At 34.0% G+C, this 26,636-nt stretch overlaps 1 protein-coding gene across 13 annotated transcripts; it reads right to left on the bottom strand.

Moving 5' to 3' along the window:
* Positions 1-235: 235 nt before the first annotated feature.
* LOC117207509 (heterogeneous nuclear ribonucleoprotein Q) lies at positions 236-26,214 on the bottom strand. 13 transcript variants are annotated; one of them, XM_033447841.1, is made up of 13 exons: positions 25,749-26,214; positions 23,021-23,406; positions 22,814-22,921; positions 22,504-22,680; positions 20,995-21,130; positions 13,849-14,054; positions 13,630-13,779; positions 13,397-13,542; positions 13,186-13,301; positions 11,479-11,493; positions 10,562-10,710; positions 6,030-6,195; positions 4,419-4,669 (listed from the first exon to the last, which is right to left on the bottom strand). In XM_033447841.1, the coding sequence occupies exons 2-13, from the start codon at positions 23,402-23,404 to the stop codon at positions 4,419-4,421; spliced, it is 2,004 nt and encodes a 667-aa protein (XP_033303732.1). In that variant the 5' UTR covers positions 23,405-23,406; positions 25,749-26,214. The 13 variants fall into 13 exon arrangements, with proteins under 13 accessions (XP_033303717.1, XP_033303740.1, XP_033303745.1 ...); XM_033447814.1 differs by lacking the exon at positions 20,995-21,130 and adding an exon at positions 18,037-18,172 and having other exon boundaries at positions 25,749-26,213; XM_033447832.1 differs by lacking the exon at positions 20,995-21,130 and adding an exon at positions 18,037-18,172 and having other exon boundaries at positions 25,912-26,213.
* Positions 26,215-26,636: the final 422 nt, after the last annotated feature.

Here is a 26,636-nt window from a genome sequence, read left to right as displayed (position 1 = left end):
CTAGAGTGAATCAGAGTGGGGAGAAACAACTGATTCAGGGGTTGCCTAATGCATAATTAAAATACAATAAATATAGATACAGATGAATTTTATTCGGTTCATCTTTTTAGAACCAAATCCGTCGTCTAATCGAAAGAAGGCATTAGGCCGATAATAGAAATAAATGACATATAGTGGATGAAGAAAAGGGGAAAGAACAATGTATTTTAATAGTATACAAATAAATATATCATCGTTTAAGAAAGGTAATTCACATACAACTGTTTATTGAGACATGTAGAATACATCTGGTCATACACAAAAATCTTTGACACTTTAAATCAAGCTCCTAGCCCGAAAAAGGAACCATTTCAACATTATTTTAAATTCATCAATAATTATTACGTTCAACTACGTCACACTAAAATTAGGGACAACTTTTCAAATTGCGGGAATTAAAAAAAAGCAAAGCAATTGGAAGATGATGAATAATAATAATAAAAAATAATCTGAAAACGCAATTATCAACGTTAAAAGAATTTGGTCGTTTGAAATTTGTTGTTCACTTTTAGCCGTGGAGCTGACACGTGGCATGTGTGGCGCGAGAAACATAAACCATATATATGTTCGTGTGAATAGTGTTACGTACATTTTTTTCCTTTTTTTTTTTTGTTTTTTTAAATATTTTTCTTTCATTTTGTTTCCGTACAATTCTTCATTTTTGTTGATTTCCTCATTAGTGCTAAATAACATCACGTCACAAAATGCATATCCGCAGGAATATAATATATAATATATTTATATATAATTAAAAAACACGTCTTTTTGGGTCGTTATTAACATAAATTGAGCGACCCAAAAATCACACAACATCCGCTTGACACGGGCCAACCAAGAAGAGTCAAGTTCCCAAGGATGTGTGCCGCAAATTAGGGCAATGACCGGGTAAAAGGGTGCGCGCGGCTACAGCATCGTCAGCCACAGTGGTGCATTATCCTAAATGCGACCGATAACCCCCAGGCACCCCAGCTGCCACACCGGTCAATTGTATAAAATAGCAAAGGATAAATGATATAATATTGGGGCGCCTTAACGCTGGGGTAGGGCCAATATCGTAACGCTAGTACCTAGATCAGTCTAAAGTCTCGTCACCGTGAACTGCCTCCGCTTTTGCCAGGTTATGCTTCCTTGCCCCCGCAAGCTGAACTTTTCCTCTTTTTTCGTTCGCTCGTTTCTTCTTTCTTTCTTTCCTTTCTTTCTTTCTTTCGTTCTCGCATACTTGCTTCCCATCTGCCTGCCTTATACAAGTATATAATCTTCCTCTATTATAATTTCGAAGGAAAACCAGAATTTATATTGAAACGTTATTGTGTTACAAAAACCCACTCAGTATAATTAGCAATATCATTCTTATCATATCGTTAATATTAATATTATTATATCCTTGATATTATGTTTTTATAAATAGGATGTGTAGATAAGTAGAATAGGTAGGTATAAAATATGGTAAGTGAATAATGAGTTACGAGGAAAAAGGACTAAAGAAATGAAAGGTAATAACGTTGATTGGCATGGATAAGATCAGTAATTTTTTTCAACTGCTGGCTTTTCTCTAGCTTCCCTCTATTCTTTCGCTTCCCTTCTTCTTCTTCTCTTCCACTCATTTACTCGCCGATTCACTCAGTCGTACACTCACTCGTTCACTCTCGCCCTCTTTCTTTCCTTTTTTATCCACTCCGATGTCCTATCAACCATTTTCATTCACGCACTTCCGTTCTTCCTTTTTCTTACGTCTTGCTTTATCTACGTACCAATCGCACGCTCGTTCATTCCTTTTCTCTCTACTTGTTTCATTTACACGACCGCATGACCGGGGACAGGAAGTAGAAGTGAGGGAACTTGGATCGTTAGTTTACAGCTGTGTGTCATCGTTACGAGATTTGTATCAATGACAAAATAAAATCGGACTTGAGTAATTATGAATAAAATGTGCAACAAAATATTCGTCGATACGAGAGTTTAAAACCAATCGACCACTATATATCGATAGTCTGTTGTTTGTGGAAATTGATCGATTAAAAAGCCATCAATGAATAGGAATCGTGGGCATGTTTTGTTTTTTGCCTGGTTGTTTAATTCCTTGACATTCCTTTTATTATTCTCACACGGAATTGCATTTCTTTCATACCTACTCCTGTATGCATTGTATCCAACGAGCCCGAAGTTTATGCTAGTTTTTTTCGTTGATGCTATATACGATAAGACAATACGGTGATATGCAGTCACTTCGTTACAAATGAATTGATCTTTCTCATCTTTTATCTACTTTTTTCGTCACAATTCGGGGGTATGTGTAAAACGCTATTAGGCTTCGCTTATGTTTTTCATTTCAATTATTCTCCAGAACAGGGGGTGTCTGGGCTCCAGGGACAGGGACCAACTATAGCCCGCATTTGCAACTCTTACTAATTAACTAACAGGCTAACAATAACAACGAGTCAACACTCAAAATGTGTGCTGTATGTGTTCATGCATTTGTAAACGCTGTGTACACTTTACACATCCTAAATCAATCCGTGACTATCATTATCAAATTCGGTAGTCAGTCGCTCTAAAAAGAAACTTGCCTACGTGTGGCAAAGATTCCGCGAACATAAAAATTTTGAAAGTAAAATTTAATATAAGAATACAAACGAAACATATAACATTTTTTCCCCTATTTATTTCGTTCGGCTGTACGCATTCAACGGTTCTTTGTTCGATTCTCTAACTACGAAATAGGAAAAACAAAATAAACGGAATAAAAACGAGAAAGAATAAGATTATAAAATAGAGACAATGAATAATAAACCTAGAAAACAGATATGTCACCGATTTATAAATTCTAACTTTTCCATTATTTGGACGTCTTCATTACAAATTTTCCTATACAAACGAATCTTTTACTAAATAATTTTGTTTCCTTAATAGCTTTAATTTCTTCAGTCCATCCGTTCGTTTTCATCATCTTAATCTACTCTTTCCGTACTTGGTACTCTAATCCTTACTCCCGATCGTAATCGAACAAATGAGAAATATTTTCACGCAGAACCGTTGATTTCTAACGTTTCACATTCCATCTTTGTAAAACCTGCCTGACTCTTAATAATAATAATAATAGTTTCACTGACTGTACACATTATAGACCAGCAATAGAAGGTCTAGTGGCGCTTGGCGCGCTCCACGCATCACACATGCATACGTGTGCGCGTATACGTGCACACGCAGCCCACACAGCCTACCCACACACGCACGCACACACAAACGCATGCACGCACACATCACGCATACACTACATGCATATACACCCGCGCACCGCGCGTGCACACACAGACATACGCGCACACCATACGTAAGCACGCACTCGTAAAACGTGTTATATAGAATTTTCTCTTTCTTTATCTTGTAAAAAGAAAGAAAAAACTACTTAAATTGATCGCTACAACGATAAATTTGTAATATTTCATTCACGCTCATAAACCAATTCACTCGTTCTTACAGCCTTTCATACCTATCTCCTCCTCGTCCATATTGCCATTTTTACTTCCGCTTCTTCATTCTTTCCTACATGCTCTTATTTTATCCTTCCACGTCCCATCATCACATGTATCTTCTTTCTCTTTTCCTCTTGTTCTTGTCTCTCCCATATGTATACTCCTCTCCTTGATCTATCCATCACGTACACGCATTCTCGCACATACACACGAAAATCCAAATTGTAGCATAATAAAATCGCAGGCTTCCGTGATTTTTCTTAATTAATACAAGCCATCACAATCCCAATGTCAACATCGCTGATCTTTGTATCACTTGGCAGTAAACAATGTGACAATGTAGTAGTACTTAGATTAGTATATATATATATATACGTGTATATATATGTATGTGTATATATATATATATATGTATATATATAGTAATAGTACGGGGTGGGTTGTTGGGTGGTCACTCCGATGTAATAATTAGTCCCAGTGGCACATCACTGTATATATAATCACAACAACAGCGGGCGATGGTGGTGACGCCTAGTACGACGCTTCACGCGCTTCCTCATGTTCCTTCGTCCATTCGATCATTTGATGATTAAATAGGCATAAAAACATTTACAATTGCCAAATTTTATAGAGTAAATAGCATTATACGTAAGTTTTCTATCTCCTCTCGATTGATCTTTTCTTCTCTTCCAAGTTCCTCCGAACATTACTACTCTTTGTTTCCTTCCTTTTTTTCGTAATTACATTTTGCTTTCGTTGCTTTTCATTTTGCATCCTTCTTCGTACATTACAGCAACTCCAATGTATATACGTTGTTTATTCTTTCGTTAATTCTCTCGCCGTGCGTGCTTGCGTGCGTACTTAGATGGGTGCGTGCGTGCGTGTTCACTCACAGACTTGTAGAAGTTAGCTCCATGACTGATAGGAGTCTTGATACCATTCGTGATCATCGCTGGAAATACCGCCAAGTGTGGCGGCCTTACCTCCGAATCCTATGTCACCGCCGCCACCACCACCACTGCCACCATTCACACTCGCCAATCCGTACGCATTGCCCAGTGGTTGTTGGGCGAGGGGTTGGTTTCCCCAGTTGCTCTGGAAGCGACGCTTAGATTCCCCCTGGTTCTGGTGACCCCCGTCAAATTTTCGTTTACCTGCTGTACAAAGAAACAAACAGATCTCTGTCAAATTAAATTTTCTCATTGCGATAAACATTTGTCTCGAACCTTTTCAACTGCGACAACACAATCTCTCCCGCCCATACACACACGCTCGCACTCACGCACGCATGCATCCGTTTTGCCATTGTTTCGAATCGCTCGTTCGAATCGCATGAGTACGTGTGCCAAGACTGGACTGTTAAATGTGTAAAATAAAACGGAACAAAGCAATCTATTCAATGATACAACCAAATGATATTCTGCAGAGTGTTATTGATCGTTCGATATATCAACGAAGTGACTGAAGAACGTAACTAAAAGTTAGTGCTATGGGAAACATATGACGTTGATTGGAAGAAAACCAGTTAATCGACTCTAACTTTGGGAAAATGTCAGATATTTGGAGATATTACGATTGAACGCGTACCGAAAGTGGATATTATCTCGAGAACAAATAGATTCTCGTCGTTTTGAACAATCTATCCGGGATTGGAGGACTGGAATTCGTATCGCTCTGATTTAAAGTAGAAATGACAATTACAAAGAAAATCAAAGTATAACACGGTAATAACTACTCGATTTAATGTAACAACTGCACTTTTTAAAATATTCGGCCGATCGATTGTGATCATTGCGCATTTACATTTCATTCAGCCACTACAATGTAAAAAAAATAGAAACGGTTGAAGATTTAAAAGAAAAATGTAAGGAATGAAATACAACTAACTGTTTAAGACTATAGCTTCAATGGACACGTAATTTTATCTGACTCGCATTTTCCCAAATACGTTAGAACAATCTTATCAAATGTTTGACACTTGACCGATTTGATTCGTCATGACTTTCCATTGAAACTATACCCATCGAATGAACAAAAGGAAACGAAATAGTAGTAGAAAGTACAGAAAAGAAAGGATTAAATGTCGCATAAAGGAAAGTAAAAGAAGGTAAAGCAAACTAAGAGTAAATATAATTAATTAGATTTTACGAGAATATTACTAATTTGCAATACGCGATGCAAAATTCGAACGATGATCGGAAGAAGCTTAAATGAAAATGTCTATTGATTCTCGCACACACATGATGAGACGTGATTAAAAAGTAGAACTTTTAGTTGATAATAGAGAACGAAAAATAAAGAACAGGAAAGAAAGAACTATAGTGAAAGGTGAAAGGAAGCGTGAAGAAAAGAAAGCAAAATAGAAGAAAAAAGAAAGGGGGGGGGGGGAATGATGGATAGGAAACAAGCATATGGCAATTAGCAAATACTGACAAAAGTGATGATAGAAATATAAAGAGTAAAATAGCGTATGAAAATAATGTTAAAAGATGATTGATTTATTGTGGAGATACAGACCATCCTCACCTGGTAAACTTCCCTTGGCGCGGACCCCCCCACGAGCGGACAGCCGCTGGACCCCACGAGCCCCTGAAGTTGCGGGGTTGCGTCCCCCCCTGACTGGCCCACGGACTTGGGGGCCACCGACTCGGCCACGCGGCACTACTCCACGGCCACGTCCAGCCTGACCAAATAACACAACACCCAATCGTTACCCTATATGACATTTCTTACATTCCTAGTATAGATTTGCGTATATTCACGATTCTATAATACTTTATATTTAAATTTTACGCGAACTTGGACAACACAACCGTGTGTCCTCTCGGCTTTCCTTTATCGACCCCTTTTCTCTTTTTTAACTAGTCATTAACAATTAACATCCTATATAACATTTCGATCGACTTATTGATCGTTTGTTCATAGATAATCCCTAACACCTGATTTCGTAGTTACTTACATACCCGAATTAAACAATTTCTTTATTCGACGATTAACCTCACCGTTTAAATTTCATTTTAGAATTAATACCCTGTTGTATATATATGTACATTTGATAACCACTAAATATATTCATACACGTATTATATACAAAAAAACGTACACGTAAACGTACAGGTACAAATTAGCATGTATATGTATATACTGATACAAAATGGTTGTGTATGTACGCGCTATAAATATGTATAAATGTACTTACGTACATGCGCGTGGGTGCAAGCATCTATTTATTTATACGTATATTATACGTATATGCATACGTATATACATGCAAATAATACATACAAAATTATGCGCGCGCGTAGCCGCATATAAGCGCGCGCGCCCATATGTGTATGTATATGTGGATACATGGGCTGGTAGGTGTGTAAATGGTTAGGTGGATGTATTTAATGAACGATAGCAAGGATTGGTAAAAGATATGATATGCGTTGCACGAAAAGCGGAAACAAGGCAGGAAAGGACATGATAAGGATAATCTAGGAAAAGAGCTGGGTAGGATATGAGGTAGTTATTTATATATGTGTATATAGATTAGTCAAATATACACAATGGCATACAGAACGATGCAACGGATGTAGGGTTCACCTAAAACCAAATCTTACTAACCACATTTTTTTACAGACAGCAGTAGTATTAGCAGAATTATCCAAAGCGGAAAGCTTATTGTATTGGGATGGCGAAGGAACTTTAAGCGACACAACATACTGCACTGTCAGCTAGAACAAAATTCAACAAATCAAAATTTAAATAGTATAAGCAGCGTAACATCACACAGCAGGGTATTATACAATGTATAAGCATAAGCGATATTTTATATATGTACATCGAAGCAAGCAACAAACATCAAGAGTTTCATCATCGATGCTAGAAATTACTGGCAAGTACAAATCTCGTCATCGTTTCTTTTCTTTTTTCTTTTCTTTCCATTCTATACTTTCAATTAGCTCTTCATCTCTATTCTATCAGCTTCCTATGTCAAATTGTAATTCTCAATATAATAATATTATCCAGACGCATGTAGACATGCGCAACCACGCATAAATATGCCACAACAATGTATAAGTTTCTTATGAATGCTACATCAATCTTAAGCTATCGAATATATCATATATACTTTTGTCTTTAGTCTTACAGTCTTTCCTCCTGGCTCTGTTCATAGCCTATGCTACGATAATAAATACTACGATAACCTCTTTTCACAAACATACCAAAATTTTCAAATATCATCTAATAAACATTTATGCGAACAAATACAAAATGAAATACAAATCTAATGAAATACAAAATGTGGACAAATTTGTAATTCTTTTTAAGAATAGAAACACCATAGTGTAACATATTATACATATTACACTATAAAATTATGAGTGTGAAATAAAATTTTCACGAAGAAGGAAACAGAAGCGCGTTCTCAGAAAATTGCAGATCCGCATTTGAACTGAAAAGCATCTCGAGATAACCATCGTCTTTTCACATCTTATTATTAGCCAAGTAGGTTCAAGATAAAAATTATGTATATGCTAACATCCTACTGATGTTACTGGCAATACTGAACAAAGCTAATATCATATAAAGAGATCAAATATAATTGATACGTCGCGTTGCGAGAGGCACACTATGTACGAGGGAAAACGGTTTAAACGAAAATATGAAAACTATTTTAATTCTAACGATACAGTCAACGCTCAACCTCGCGATCAATGACAATACACACGCATTCGTTATCAGCTGATTAATATCGAGGAAGTAAAGGTCGATGTCGAGAAAGTTAATTTTATTTTTTGAGGACGAATCGATACTATCACGATATGAAGACAATAAAGTTGAAACAAATCCGAATCTTATATACCTATTGAAAACAGAAATTGTGAAAAAACTTCATCTATCTATCTGCTCATCTGCTTATCTATTTACCGACATACCTACCTACCTATCCATCTATCTATCGTATTGAATAATTTAATTATATGTCCTATGATTAGGCAATGAAATAATTAATCAGTTTGCAAATTAATATAATGATGGTACAGTTGTAATAATATCCACAGAGTATAGTGTCTTACTTGGGCATCCCTGCAACTTGTTATATAAATATATATACATATAAATGTACATGCACAATGTGTATATATATATGTATATATATATATTTAAATGTATCATATCCGAGCCACGAGACTCACACGTCGCTCTCTTCGGAAGGAGAAACTACAAACAGGTATATTAAACACGTCCTGTACTCAATTACATCTATTTACAATAATTTACATGTATATTATCTATTTTACGCATGCGCACATGTTTATATACATATGCATGTACGTACACGTATAGATATAATACATATATGTGTGTGTATATATATATATGCATGCACGCGTCCACACGCTTAAACGCACATATACATAGATACATACATACATACATACTTGGTGGAAAGAATGTAGTGAAGTGACTTTACCTACCTACCATTCACTCAGAAGACTCATGGTGAAATCACTTTTTTAACACTTCAAGTTGTTTCAATGTATGCCACACTATAAGAGAACTTTTTATAAGAATCTTTTATAAAAAACACGATATTCAGTTGACAAATATAAAATTTCAATGGTTTGTTAATCTACTAATCAAAATGTTTCTTAATCACATTTATCCCTGGTTTTTTTTCTGTGCTTATCGCACATTTCAATTCTAATTACATTTCTTCCACCCTCGACATACTCGTATGTACATACATATACATATATATCACATACTATGAAACGCATAGTAGGAGCTCTAGTAATATTTTTACCTACAAATAGAAGTTCTTCAAATATTAACAATATGGTGAGCAAATATTAGGAAAACTTACAACACTATATGGTTTATATGTTGTTTTGTCATAAAAAAATATGTAGAAATACAAGGAAAATCGTACCTTTTCCATTCGTTTGTTATACATGTCTCTATTTATCCCTCCCTCTTGTTATTATATATATCTTCAATGTTTTTTTTTCTTTTTTTCCGTTCCTCTCTCACTTTCCTGTATTCTAATAGCTTTTCCCGGCTATATTGTTATTGCAAAATTTTGGAATGGGTCTACCATGGCTCAGATATGATTAGCAAGCAATTTGAAAGTGGCAGTGTGTTCGACTTACAGGATAACGTTAGTCTAAGCGATGGAATTAGTAGTAGATGTAACAAATATGTAGGACATTCCACGCCCCCCTCCCCATCTTTCTCTGCGCGCGCGCCCGTAGTCTCACATCTTTCTCACTTTCCAGTCTCTAATATACATATGCACACTGTCTCACAGATATACATCAATTTTATTGCAATGACATTGTTTTCTAATCTTGTGTGAAAAAAAGATTCCAAATGTATCTCAAGCGCATTCCATTTGATTATTCTTACAAAGCTTTACCAAATAAATGCAGAATACATCTATTACTTATTTCGTGTAAGCGTTAAATCTGAGTATAACCAGATTTATACTCATAATTTACTAAAATAGGCTAAGTAATGAATGGGAGAATGAGCAAATAAAAAAATGTACATATAGAAATAGATGGGGACAGAAAAAAAAATATATAATCTATAGTATATACACATATGATTATTCAAACACACAAAATGCAGACATACATTCACGCATTCATGACAGGTAGCACACGTGTCGTTGGTATAGAAACACTTACATATAAGGATATGCACTAGTGCGCGCATCTAAATTATATGTCCACGTTTCCATGCTTATACGTATACTTACATCGGTAAATAACAAGTTAATGCACACTCTGATTAAACGATAAAATGGGCAGGTTGTTTGGAGAGAGTAAAATGGATTATATATTATGTATGTACTTGGGATACATCCGCGAACACTGTGCCACAGTCAAATTACTATTGATGTGTGTATATATGTATATATGTATACATACATATACATATACATATATATATGTGTACATACAGACACACACACATACATACATAAATATTAAAAAAGTAATAATGATTCAATAACGGAAACGACTTTAGAACCATTAAAAAAGGCGACCCACCGGTTGAGGCTGCCTGCCTCTCCCTCTGGCAGGTGGCGGAGGCGGCGCGTAATCGAAATAGTAATCTTCGTATCGATAATAGTCATCGTAATATGGATCACTGTAGCCACCTCGATAATCCCCATAACCGTAATAGTCGTAATCATAATCTATAAAAACACACATTACAAATAGACCCAAATTTAGCCACGATATATCCAATTGACAACTTATTCAAAACTAATACTCGTGTTTTCTATGAGAAAAGGCATGCCGGGAAAAGATGGTTTTAAAACTTCAATGATAGGAAACAAAAAAAAGAAAAAGAAAAAAATATACATCCGAACATTACATATTGCGATTTTATTCGCAATCGTATATATATAATATATATATGGAATATCAAATAATATAATTAAAATCATCACGGAAACATATATTACTTTCACTATATAACAGCGATACTGCAAAGAAAAACTCAATAATTACCCTACCACCATCACGTATCCTGGTAAAAACTTCACGCCCTATTCGGATCGTAGAAAATTGTTAGTTTGTAATTTTATATCAACCCTGTAAGAAAGCTCTCTTCTCACGCACACGCACACACGCACACACACACACACACACACAGTCTCTCTCTCTCTCTCTCTCTCTCTCTCTCTCTCTCTCTCTCTCCCCCCTCTCGCTCTCTTGCTTGACTTCTTTCCTTCATTCTCACTTCAAATTGATCAAATCGTATGTATCGTCACTGTACAAGTGGTTGATCTAATTAAAATATTACAACAGAGATAATGATATGATTTTTTGCAATTTTCGATGATCCGATATGAGCGTCTTTACAATGTTGGATACATAGTTCCAAAAGAGAAAAAATACAAAACTCTACTAAATGGTACTCTACTACTTTCCATTCGTAATTCAATATCGCATCTTACCTATTTCCATGAGAGCTGAAACCAAATTTATTGAATTTATGATGCATACGAAATCAACAAAATACACACACTTACACAAAACGAAGTAGAACAAACAACATAAAAAAAAGTAGAGAGAGAGAAAAAAAGAAACTGAAAGACATTTTTCTTGGCAATGCGTATAATTATACACCGCCACAAAATAAATCTCACTCAAATATTATTATATGTAAATACAAAACAAACAATACACATGCAGTTACTTCTTTTTCGAGTGTGCGTGTTATGTGCGTCTGTCTGTCAGTCCCTGTTCATCTGTTGCACGCGCGCACACACGCGCGTGTGTATGTGAGACATAACAGGTATCGCAGGAAGTGGTAGTGGTAAGGCAATAAGGTGCTCTTATTATGATGCTAAGCCACACGTGGCATACATATGCATAATCGTACATATGTATGAGAACTCTTTAATGTTGTAAACTGACCGACTTTTGTTCGATAAACTATTTCGTAAACCCGATTATTGTGTACTGTTTACAGAGTTATGCATTGATAAAAACAACAATCGAGGAAAAGAACAAAAAGGAAAAAGAAAAAGAAAAGGGGGAGTAAGAAAATGAAATACTGCATAACAATTGAAAATGTAATCATAATAGGCTCAGACCAAATTCGATTTACCAGATTATTATACAAATGCAGCTTTCAGGTTTAATAAATGAATGAAAAGGTATTTCAGCCGTTAAGCACTTTCTCACTACACCTTCTAATATGATAAAAGACAAAATATACACAAGTTTGAATCTTTTTCACTTTTAAATTCCCTAGAGTATATCAAAACTGTCCTGGTTCTCCATTTGAAAATTAAACATCTTTATTCTCAAACAAACGTGTGTATCTAATTATATACTCAATACGATTTCATGATCAATAAACAAGTTCAATCGAATAAAATACTAGGGTCATGGTTCTAGAGGTAAAGAAAGCAAGGTTTAAACACTAAGGATACGATATTATCAGTTGTTGAATATATCTGTACTTTTGTTCTCACGTATGTAACATCATGCGCGTAAGCTAAGGTATGTAGTGAGATAGTGAAAAATCCCCAAAAGCATGCGGGATGTTTATATTACATAACATTACCATAAGAAATCGATATAAACGATCTAACAATGATTTGTGTTTATATAAATCTGAAAAATAAAACATTAGTATTTTAAATCTATAAAAAAGTTCGTTAATAAATTTTTTAATCGTCACATTTTCTTAGCATCAACAGATTGATATTTTAATTTGACATATTTTACAATTTCAATCATCTAAGCAATCAATTTACGTAATATGATTTTTTCAGATTTTGCATCATATAGGTATAAACTGAATCCATAATTTGTTACATGTTAATAATATCAACGATTTTATAGAAAACTTATACATAGAAAATTAAATATTTTTACAAAATTAAGATATGGTCTAAGCCTAAAGATGAATCAAGTTGACTGCAAGCGAAAACAAAAACTTACTTTAATAGGAACAAAATGTGTACATATACGTAATACACGTTATTTCCTTCTATGTGAAATATTATTAAAGGGGTGACGAAATGCAATTAAAGTGTTACATACAAATACATGAATATATATGTATAAACACGTGTGTATATGTTTAATTCCGATTAAATCTAGAGAAATATCAACGAGCGCGATAAACATAAAGACGGATCGGTACTTACCATAATCGCCTCTTCCCATTTGTCCTCGCATACCTGCGCCAGTACCTCGAGGACCTTGTCCTGGTCCGCGAACTGGCATAGGTCCTCCCATCATGCTTGGATGCGACGGAGATCCTCTGTGCAATAGAAAATTTAATTATTATGTGGAAAAATGTAAATCAACAGATAGATTAGGATTAAAAGCTGCATCGAACAAATATATTGAATTTACCCGCTTCGGCCCTGAAACATTTGCATCATTCTTCGCTCCCTAGCACGAAGCATTTCTTCTTTTTTCTTTTTATCGGACGGTGGTTTCGCAAGGGATACCTCGATGTGAGAACCTCCGATTTCTTTCCCGTTTAATTCATTCATTGCCTAAGACAAAACAAACAATACCACATCATGTCTGCATTATACCAAATATTCATATTAAATGGCTTTAATTTATCAGTAATGCCTTACCTTAACGGCATTGTCTCTTTCTTCAAAATGGACGAAGGCATAGTCTTTGATCTTTTTTACTCTTTCGATATTACCATACTGTTCAAAACTTTCTTTCAATTTTTCTTCCGAACAGTCTTGTGTTAAATTTTTAACATACAAGACGCGTACCTAAAGTATACAATTTAATAGGTAACCAATCGTATCATGACATTCTCACAGTGTATATCAATTATTCACCTTAGACATGGTTTGTTCGTCAGGCTCTTCTTGAGGATCAGCCCAATCAACTATGATATCACAGCCCCATACTTTGATGCGACCGGTACTTAGTCTTCGTTTGGCTAAGGAAGCAGCTTTGTGAGATTCATATTCTAAGAAGCAAAAGCCTCTATTTTTCTTCTTGTCATCCGGTGAACTGTAGATAATCACCTCGGTCAGACCAGCTACATGATGAAAAATTACACAAAATAGATCAATAAATCTCAGCAGAACATTAAATTAAGTAGAGAAAGAGAGAGAGAGAGAGAGAGAAAGAGAGGAGGGGAGAAAGAGAGAGAGAAATAGAGAGAGAGAGAGAGAGAGAGAGAGAGAGAGAAACAGAGATGTCTACTAGTTAAAAAGAAGAAAAACAGTGAAGCGGAGGAAGACGCAAAGAAAACGAGGATGAAAAAATAAAATAAGAAAGAGAAAAATAGATAGATATAAATTATGTTGAGTCGTCATTTCGCAAACATATATATATATATACATGGGATATACATACAGGGAATTCCAGGATGGATAATACAACTGAATAATAAGTTATTCTATACAAGAAGCCTTATATTCAAAAACATTGAATTGGACATTTTTACGGCAAATTCTGAACTGAATATAAACCTGATACAACCGAGCAGAGAGTTATTCAACAAGCAAAACTGAGATGCAAATATTAAATAAAATAATTCTATTTTAGATCTCGTTTTCCGAAAAATTTTACTTTTTCTCTTTCAATTTATCTCTGCCTGCTGAGAGATTTCTACCTGTCCTGAGACACCCTGTTTGTATCAGCAGCTGCATTAAGTAATCTTAAACATCGCGAATTATATGAATACAAACAGTTTGAATCACTGAATTTCATTTTTTTCAATACGTTACTAATGTACCCATGAAACGGCCTAGAAGGTAATTAAAAAAGTAAAAAAGACAGTAAATGATAAAGAGTGAGGACGAGAGAGAAAAGAGAGAAAATTTTATAGATAAGTTTATCGTCTAATTTACAAACTGAACGATTCATTGAAAACATCAAAATATCAAAATTAGAACATCAAGTACATCATTAGATATTAAATTATATTATGAAAATTAATAAAATGACATGGTTAAAACGGGAAATAATTACTTTTACATGAAACATGATTGTTTTTACTTAAGGATACATATATAGCGTGTGTGTCATCAGGTGTGTGTATATATACACACCCATGCACACAAATCATTTAGTACTTGCCAAAAATAAGAAAAACAATATCGAAGCAGATTGTAATTCTAATAAATCATCAAGTTATTAATTACTAATCAATTAATTTAATGTTATTTCGTATCTCATATATTATTTCTAAAAAAAAAAAGATATTAATTACGATGGTAAATATGTGATGAAATTATTCTGCAATTAGTAGTTTAGACATCGTCTTCTTCGATTCTAAATCTGATTTTGAAAAATTGTTAAATTCGATTGACGGACTTCATCTTTTTCTACTAATACAAATACTCACGTCTAAAATCTTTGTCCTCAAAATCTTTCTCCCGATCATAAGCAATAAATTATCTTCGTTTCTCGCAAAATCTATGTTTGATACTGAAAGACGAACATTTGCTACAATCGTAGCAGATTTTGAGAACATGGTATGTACACGTTATATCATACAATGAGTTATAAAACCCTTAGTTGAATGCGCACACACGCTTAAATGAAAAGTAAAATACACTACAAGTACAGGTATACAAATACCCCGCTTCTCAGTAGACATCTGGCCATATCCTTCAAGTACACACAGAACACAAATTACTTTATAACAGGAATGTTTCTAGCTTGCGTGAATTACGTCAAGTTAAAAGATACACTTTTAATTATAATACATACACATACATATACGTTAATATGTTATTTGTGATAATACGCGATCCGTTATAACTTGTATACGTGTTAGTCCACATAATGTATATGTGTTTATAATATAACGCACACATGTGATTATACGTATACGTGTATGTATGCATATGCGCGCAATAAAAATTTAAAACTTGAATATACTTGAATAATAGAATTAAGTAATCTTCCCACCAAAATAAATTATAAAACATAAATTTCATAAATTACGGCTAATATAATTTATACATCGTCAAATAAAAATTCAATATTCAAAAATACTTCTACATATGTAAAAATACCCCGAACAATGTTTCAAGAAGACAGGAAGAAAAGAAAGGATACTTGTAAAGTTCTATTCGCGTGTCACCGAATCGAATAATTTGTAAAAATCTCTGAAACATGTTTGTAAATTTTGATAGTTTCTGCTCTCTATCCTGCTCTATCACCATGTGTTGCTTAGTTATACAAAGGAATAATAAACATAGTTAAAAACCGAAGAATATACTATGATTAAATGAAAATATCATGCTATTAGAATTTACATGCATCGCAGTGATTGATTTACGAATATAGAAAAGATTGGTCTTTCGTGAAATTGTATGAGAGTTGAAATCTTTGTCAATTAGTATTTATAAATACAGCTAATATCATATACGACGTATTTTCCAAACTAACAGTAGCATCTGTAAAAACAACCAAACTATTGTTTCTCTATAAAATGTTATTGTTCATTAACTGTCACCATTCTCTGTTTTTTTCTTTCTTTTAATTTAATCCTACTCTCCTTCCTCTCAGTTTAAAAGTTGGTTTGTACACGTGCGCACACACGCACACACGCACACACACACGTAAACTCACACACAGAGTATGTATGTACACGTGTATAAATGAACATACAACATGGCATCTGCTAGAAATGCACCTGGTCTTAAAGCAATAAAACGCGCGCCTATGTGTATTTAAGTAATTCATCAGTGAAAAAAAGAAAATAAGAGAGAGAGAAAGAGAGAAAGAGAGAGAGAGAGAGAAAGAGAGAGAGAGAAAGAGAGAGAGAGAGAAAGAGAGAGGGAGGGATTGTCAGAGTAATTCAGATGCCTTGTGACCTTTTTTCCCCATAAATTCTGATTATTTAACCTTATGCCTCTTGAATCCAATATTAACATTTTACTTTATCATGTTTTGCCATTATCTCCTCTCTGAGTCCAGACTTAAGTATTACATGCAAGAATGCTATTGCAAACACACATATAAGTGACAAATATCGTACACATTCATTCAATCACTCGGACTGATTTTACATTCGTAACAAATACATCAGAGGAAATTAGAAACGAGTAGAACATTTTTCCATTGAACAAAATGCTACATTTTACCAGACGTTGATAGCAAAGTTATCCAATATAGTTTAAACGGGTAACACACACATGTAAAATTCTTATGATTGTAAACGATTCCACGTTTATTATTGCTACTCTTGATATACTTTCAGTTACTTCTCTTTTCTTTTCAGACCTTACTCCAATCTTTAGAGATGTTTTCGCGTCCCAAAATCAATCATACAAATAAAAAATGTTTTCATCGATTAGGTATATAATTTAAAGAAAGTAAATATATGAAAAAAATTGTATACACAACGTACTATGACGAACAACTATTTAAAGAGCAATTATTCATATGAAACAATTGAAATTAATATTCTGAACGAAAAACTCGAGAAACACAGACACGACTATCAGAACATTTAAGTTTCATACATATAATAGTGAGATATATTATTTATATATATATATACATATATATATATATTTATATTATATATATATTTATATTATATATATATTTATATTATATATATATTTATATATTATATATATAAAATAATAAATTAAATGTCATGATTGTGGGACACATTTTAATATAAAAATTCGTTAATCAATTACGGCCAATTTTTTATCCAAAAATTAATAAACAACATAATATGTAGTAGCAGCATAAAAATGAAAAATTCTTTTCGAGAGTGGAAAATAAAAATTGACAGTGTTTGTGGTGAGAATGTGTGCGAAATGTTTTACAGGTGGAAAAATATATTCTATGACATATGTATCAATTTGAGAAGGAATCTGCCTAATTGGTAATGATGCAAGAGGGTAAAATTAACCCACCTGGCACCTCTAACAAAAATCGGATACAAATAGCCGATCGTTAAAAAATAAGAGTTTTATCCCACCATTTTTTCCTATAGAATTTTCTTTGGTTACTGCTTGCTGATTTAAGGACAATTATCAACTTACGTGCGTGCTTTGTAAATTCTTCGAACAAGTCATCTCGGTCTCGATTCTTTGGAATATTTCCCACAAACAAGCGGTGATTGTTATAAGATACGGTAACACCAATCTTTTTCCCTTTCCGAATCTCATAATCATTCAGCTGTAAGAATAATGTGGAAGGAGAGTGCCAATTAAGCTTGCCTTTTATAATTTCACCTGCTTATTGGCTGTCTGAACGTGGGATATCGTGAAGCGACCTTCAGGGAAATTATATATGTCTTATACGAAGGGAGAGGGCAAGCATATCAATAGATGAACATGGAAAATTAAACTGGAATTAATCAACGTATATCGTCGGTGAATTGGTAAATAGGCAGGTAGATAAATAGATGAGTAGATGAATACATAGGTGGGAGATAAGTATGTAAGAAGAAAGGGAGGTAGGTAAGTAGGTAGGTGGGTAGGCTGAGCTATGTACAAAGTATTCGAAAATGATTTTTCACAAGCATCGTAGCGTTACTCTACGTTCTCCAGGTCGGTGAAAATGTGAAAAAGTAACCGTAAAATTGTCTTTGACCTTGGAATTCAAGATCAAATTATTCTTTTTATTGTATCGTCTTTCATTCATCATGAAGATTAAAAATTCCAAAGGAACTAGGGGTCGTGACTCAACCGTTCTCTCTTAGAAAACGATATTGAAGTTCCACTAGTTTTTAAACTCACTTTATTCATGCAGTTCGTTTGGAAAAAATGTGAAAGTTCCATTAGTTCCCAAACTCAATTTATTTGTAATATGCTTACATTTTACATTCATCTGCATCATTCCATTTTATAGATGCAGAGGAAGTAGCATCTATTGTGGCACTTAGATACTCCAGATCTACCATTATATATCCCATTTCTTCCTCTCTCGGTATTTGAGCAGACTTAGACGCACATTTCTCTATTGCAGTCAAGTTTTAACCCAAAGTTACACATTGACTTTAGACGATGAAAACAATTAGTGTCAGAAATTCACTAATTTCTGAATGAAGTATTTGGATCATCGTGGATGGAATGCGGACCTGCTCCTTACTTGTGGCTTTCTTCCGCACCAGTTTTAACTTTGTGAATTTCTTTTTTTGGGGAGCGATAAAAAAATTGTTTATGGTTCCGGTGAATAGATTACATCCGTTGAACAATTAAAATATCGAATTGAATATGGTTTTCATCGGTTAAAGTCAATGCGTAATTTTTAAAAGAAATTTGAGCGGAATATAGAAATGCGAGTCTAAATCTATTTAAATAGCGAGAAATAAGGGAAAAAAAAGGAATAAAAGGAACATATGGGGCATATAATAGCGGATCTAGGGTATCTACATACGACATTAGATGCTATTTTTTCTACACTGACAGTAAAATATAAACATGTCACAGATAAAGTGAGTTCGAAAACTAATGAAACTTCCATATTTTTTCGAAGAGAACAGTGAGTTTTAAACCCATGATTCCTTTGAGACTTTGGTTCTTCAAGATAAGTAAGATAAAACGCAACAAAAAATTGACCTTGAAATTTAAGACCAGTCGATTTTGCATCCACTTTTTTACAGATCTTCGCCGATTCAGAGGTGTAGGATAATACTACGATACTTGTGACAAATCATGTTCGAATACCCTGTACAGACAGTGCAAGACTGCTTCGCAAAGTGCATACCTGCCTTGCATTGAAGCATGTCTCGCGGCGAGACTGCTGCGTGGCGAGATCAAAGATGCCTCGTAGTTCCTTACTCGCTTCCTTTGGGCTTCGCTTGCTTGCCTCGCGTTCTCTACGTTAGGACACGAGGCAACTCGAGCGAGGCAGACTCGCGAGGCAGACTTGTGAGGCCGCCTCGCAGTGTCTGTACATAGCTTTCGATAGCTAGATAGGTAGGTAGGTGGATGGGAGTGCCTGTCCGTTTGTTAGCGAGCCAAACGCCCCAGCGGTCCACGCATATCTCCCATACCCCCATGCTCGAGGTCCAGTCATGAATCGCGTTAACATGATGCAAAAATTGATAACAACCACGCAGGACAGCGCGCGTTATTTTCATTAATTTTTTACCTCAATGTATAATTTTAATAATTGTACCATACTGAATTGCTTCCACATTTTCTCTTCTAACTAATTTGTCTCTTTTTTTCTTCTTTTCTTTTGTATTGTCAATAACAAATAAAGAAAGAATAAATATGACAAAAAGAAACAGCAAAGAAAATATAATGGAAAAAAGGTAAACTAAACTATACGTTCAAATCGCCAAAAAGATCAAAGATCAAGACTGATCAAGACTGATTGTGTAGGTATGTGTGTGTTTACGCGCGCAAATATGAAACTGTGTGATATGGTACGCGTGTATGATAGGCAAAGGACGAATGGCGTTGATCGTAGTGGTAGTAGTGATGGTCTGGTACTGGCAATGATATGATACTGACCCTATAATGAAGTTGCAACGAAACGATAATGGTGGTGATGGTGGTAGTGGTGATGATGATGATGAAGATGATGATGAAGATGATGATGATGATGACGACGATGATGATGATAACGATTACAGCGACGTCAACAATAGCGGCAATGGAAATTCAGAGAACTAAACGGAAAGGAAATGCTAGAGGGAGAAAAAGAAATATCAACTAGGAGAAAAGAAAGGAAATATAATGAATAAAAGTAGGAAGCATAGAACTCATAACTCAACCTAAATATGCGAGGAAAAGAAGACTTGGACCAGAGAGGTGTTACTGTTCACTAATAAACCGAGAGGCAAGGAGACTGATCAGAACTGAAGGTGTCATAGGTAACTGAAGATCACACGGTCGCACGCACGATCGTGTATTTTTTCTTGGATGCTCCATAACTCCATACCATCTACAACCACTACTTAAAAGCTACCACTCGTAAGTTACAATACAGGTAGACAGGTAGGTATAGGTAGATAGGTAGGTACACACGCCTCGAATTCACTTTACCTGTTAATTTACCAAATTCCTCCAGAATCTCCTCTTTGCCTTTCGATTTTGGTATGTTCCCCACGAAAAGTCGTAGATTAGGTACGCTAATGTTTACTTTCAGATTCTTGCCGGGTTTTATTTCGTGATTATCGAGCTGTGGGATGAAGAAAACAAACACATGCCTAATATTGTTCCAATGAGATACACTTCATGTTTTATCTACTTGCGATAAACAAAAGAATTTAGGAAAAATTTTTCAAAATATGCAATTTAGTAAAATAATTAACATGGCCTGGTTCCATGAAAGCGAGAAAGTGGCATGCGCTTTGTCGCTCGAGTCTTCACAATATAGGAAACCGGCGTTCACGTATGTGCTCCTGTAAACAAATTTTAAGCCTACCAATTTTCAAAATTTTGTTACAAAAATTGTCACTGTCCAACGAAAGTCAACCAATTAAGTAGATATACCCCTAACCAATTAAACCACGCGAATTTCTTTTTTTCGCATCGTCAATGTTTAGGAAAGTTCTCCACTCCCAATTTTGCCCACTGAGCAAAGAGGAGAGCTGGAAAAAGAAACTCATCCATAGGACATCATTATCGTATGCATGTATGTATATACACACATACATACGTACGTACGCATATACCTATGCGCGCGCGCGCGCGCGTGTATACATGTGTTCACATGTGTTTTTATGTATGTGCGTGCGTGTGTATATGTCTACATCTATGCGTGTATGCATATATATGTACATACGAGTATGTGTAATTTGCGTGTATGTGCGCGCGCGCGCGTGTGTGCCTATACTTTTATGCATATGTGCATTTATTTTCTGTTTTGCTGCTGTTAAGTATTTGGGATGTGTTGGGCATAATTATATACTTAAAAATATAAATTAGAGGTCAGGAACATATATATGTATAAAATGAATATGTGGATTGTTCCTAACTATAGACATTGAATCTCAATTTTGTTACTCTTTACAATTAGTGAAACAATGCTAAAATATTTACGTTAAGACTACAATTAAAAAAAAAAAAAAAAAAAAGGAATACAGAAAGAAAGAGAAAACGCAAGTCACAACATAGAACAAGCCACATGGGAATATGAAAAAAATGTATTCGAAATGTTTAATGCAAAAAGAAAAAGAAGAAAAGGAAAAAAAAACATGTTTCATACTATTTTCGATTCGACGAATTTCAACAAAAATTCGACGATTCTATCATCGCTTCTTTTGAAAGAAGTATTAAAACGATAAATAAAAAACTCAATAAAACATATTACAGAAACAGTAAGAAACCAAAGAAATATAACATATGCAATGATATGTTTAAACATTTCGAAAAGTTACTTATTTTGGTAGCAATAACAATTTTGTAACATTTCTAAAGTTCTTCTAAAAAAAAGTGAAGGGCATTGATATGTTCATAACAAGATGTTTTAAACTAGGAAAACAGAATTGTACGCTTCACAAACATGTACCTACATAATGATAAAAAATAATTTGGAAGATATCTACATACCTCTCTAACAGCTTGCTGCGCAGCCTCTCGGTTAGTAAAAGTGATAAACGCATATCCTCTATTGCAACCTGCCATCGGATCCATCATTAATCTTAAATCCCAAATTTTCCCACATTTTTCAAACAAAGGGATTAACTCATCTTCGTACATATCCTTTGGAATTTTTCCACAAAATACCTTTCATAAAAACAGAAGCATACAAAATGAGATAAAAATGAAAAGATTAACAATAATTGTATTAAAAAAATAGAAAAGAGTATTAGGAAAATGCAACTCGATCAAACAGAAGAGCAATAACTTATTACTTTACCTCACAGCCAGTCCCTGGTGTGGGACCTTCCCAGTTTGGAGGAGGACCTCCATATTTCCGTTGTCCTGTTGTTACATCCAAAGGGTACCCAGTTCGTTCAAGAATCATCTAAAGTATGTTATTAGGATATTAGTTTTATATCTTTTTTATAATTCAAGTAACTCTGTAAATAGTTATAAACATCAAACTGACAAAATAAATATTTACCTTTATTTTGTCCTCATCCGGTGCTTTTGGAGCAGTACTGGTACCAGTACCCTGTCCAGCTCGACTTTTCTGTCTATAGGTTTTCATTACACCACAAAGGTATGCAGATTTATTTGATACGTGCTCTAAATTAGATTCAAGAAACTGTGTGAGTACATTTAATGCACCATCAACTGGAAATTCCTTTAATGCATCTAATGCTCTTTCATCCAAATCTACATGAGCTAATTTTCCTGTTTTATAAATTTCATCCAATTTCGCAGCTACTTTTTCATCCAGTCCGTACTGAATCAATTTTGAAAAATCTTCTGTCCTCTCTACATATTCCATTTCCTCCTTAGACTGTTTCTCTTCCATTTTTATCTCCCCATTTCCCTCTGCCATAGCTGCAACATATTATTTTAATTATCAGAACAACATCTTTGGTTTTTCCCTTGGTTCATATTGCTTTGTTTAAATTTATATCATCTTGGTTTATTATTCCAAAATAAATTATGCTTTAAATTATTATTCATTATCACTCAAATATCTACAAACTCTAAATATTTGGCACAAAACACTGTTATATGTGTTATAGCATTTATAACATCTGCCATGTTATAAATTTGTTTTCCTTACTTAAATGTTAAAGTACAAAGTATTAAAAATATTCAGATATTAAGAGCACTCATTAATCTATATAAAAAATATTACTCAACATGTCTTGTATGTAATACTTAAAATAAATTTCAAATTCTCACAACTAGTTACAAATATCATCAGCAACTAGTAATCAAATAATTGAAAAACAAACTTACTTATAACTGTTAAAAACTTGGAAAACTTTTGTTTTTTGCATAAAAAATTTAAATCTCTTCGACGTATTTTTTAATAATATTTACTGTATACTTTATAACATATATGCAAAATCTTATATTTTTATAATACTTAATAACATTGTTCATACACATTTATACTATACTGAGATTTTTCAATATCAATATTTGAATAACTTTTTGACTAGAATATCAGTAATATAGAACATTAAAAACAATATATTAGAAAAAATAAGATAATATATACAAGATGAATGTATAAACATATAAATAAATAAAACAAAAGGAAATAAATGAAATTTGAAAAGGAATGTTAATACACCTATGGTCGAAAATGGAGTAGATGAAATAGAGGCAATGTAATGAACGTGATCGGAACGCCAACACCACTACTCGACATATAACGCACAGTCTGTACAATTTCCCGCGTTTACAAACGATCAACATATCAAAACTTTAAGATATCATCGATTGCTTGGTACAAAAAAATAATAAAGAGATTTTGATGAATATCATCGATATATCATTATAGACATTTTATACCTACTCCTTAATTTGAAATATACAATAAAGAAATGACTCCATTATCGAACAATGCACTTTAAACTAAAAGAATTGAATTATTATAATAAAAAATAGTTTGAAAATAATGCATTCACAGTAATGAATACGCAACATGAAAATTTTGCTCGAAAGGAAATGTAATTGGTATTTTTTGCATATAGCTTGCCGGCCGGCAATAGACTTGCATCCATATTTCTTGAAGGATGCAATGCACTTTTACACTCACGATAACATCACACCCGCTGTTCTAACTAACCGATTTCTGCTTGTGTTTATTAAAGGATTATTAAAGGAGCACACTACATAGAAATAATTCACGATATTCATAGGAAGAATAATTGCATATACCTTGGAAAGTAAATGAACAAAATCCTCCTGTGAGGAAATGGCGATAGACGTCAACGTGATTGCAGACTACGGGGTTCACAAAACGACGCGCAAAGATACGCTCGAACCCAGCGACACGAGTTAGCCATTTTCTTTCGAAGTATATTCGCGAATTCTGATTGGTTCATGCAAAAGGTTGAGAAGAAAAAGTTGACCATGCAATATGCACTCATGAAATAACGAATTTCGTACTTGAAATCTGCATGCACAATATATTATGTACGTATCATTCTTCCACGGGGAAATTCCAATTACTAGCTAATTTTATTCGTTTCAAATTATTTTTAATAGATAAGAAACAGATATGTACATATATATAAAGAGAGATAGGTCTACTTACGTACATATGTATACGCATAAAATATTTTGAGACTAACTGACAATGATTTACATATGCTAGAAGTTCTACTTGCTTCACACAATTTTTATATCGTACAACCAACCTTATCTTTTACTTTTATTCAATAATGAAGAATTTAAGCGTAAAATTTCACTACTTCAATCTACTACTACGTAAATCGTATGATTTTCGTTATTATCAAAATAGTAAACTCTACTTACTTAATAAAAACAATCATTACAAATGGTTTTGCGGAATATAATCTAGAAATTCGCATGATTTCAATTCACATATTTAATACATTATTTATTTGAAATGTTAAAATAAAAAATAAAGTTAAAAAATTAAATAAACCCCAAGACTAATGATAACAAAATTCGATACCATTCTTGAAAAAAAAGAATATGTACGTAATTGTATGTAAAGTATAACGTATATCTTTAGTCTTAATCTCTACTTGATATTAATGTAAATGTAGTAATACAATCTATAAAATACGTAAAAATATTAGTTATTTATTTAGATAAAATGGAAAAGAGATCAGAATTTATAAGAATATTAAGCGAATCAGGATTAAATGTGCCATAACCTCCGAACATAATAATACAATATAAAAGTATACCTGTACAAAATTTGAAATCTTCACAGTATTAATTTTGAACAAATTATAAAACGAAGCACCAGATACCACACAAAACAGTCACAAGCTTTTAATTGATAGAAAATTCATATTACAGAGACCACCACCGTTACACGAATACAAACTTGCATATACTTCTGCTCACTTTTACGTTGTATGTAAACCGTGTAACCGTGTGTATTAAAAATTGCATTTAACACTTGATAGTATTGGATGAAAAGTAATGCAGTAAATTTAGTCTTGTAGGCACTTGGAAAGCTCCGATAATATTGCAGTGATGGTGACGGTAAGTGAAGTAAGCCCGGGCGCAGCGTTTTGATATCATGTAGTGCCTACATAGCCGTAATGCATAAATTGGACTGCCTCGCTGAAAGAGAGGTGCAAGCCCTACAAAACCAAACCAGTTTCCTCGGTTGCTTGCTTGCTTGCTTGCTTGCTAGTTGCGCCCCAATCCAATCCGATTCAACCGCTTACCTCTCTTCGCGGTATATGCGAGCCCCGCCTTAGTCAGGCTCGTCACTATTCTCCTGTATCCCTGTACCATTCCTTCCAATTTTCTTTCTCTTTTTTTCTCTTTTCATCTCTTTTCTTTTCTTTTCTTTCTGTTCCTTTCCTCTTCACTCCTCTCCTCTCCACGTCCTTTTTTCCTTTCGTTTTCATAAAACATTTCTGCAATTTTTCACTAATTCATCTTCAAGCACAGTCATTTTCGTTGCAATCCATGTATTTCCTGTCATTCCTTTTCTTATCTTTTATTGCAATTTTATACGTACATCGTTACGCACATTTATATACATACTCAAGATTAAACTGTGATGCAACAATCCAAAAATATATAGTTTACTATTTAAAATATACTACATATAAATG

This window comes from Bombus bifarius, unplaced genomic scaffold, assembly GCF_011952205.1.
Source record: "Bombus bifarius isolate JDL3187 unplaced genomic scaffold, Bbif_JDL3187 scf7180000007966, whole genome shotgun sequence".
Classification (NCBI taxonomy): domain Eukaryota; kingdom Metazoa; phylum Arthropoda; class Insecta; order Hymenoptera; family Apidae; genus Bombus; species Bombus bifarius.
This window is presented reverse-complemented; position numbering and strand designations above follow the sequence as displayed.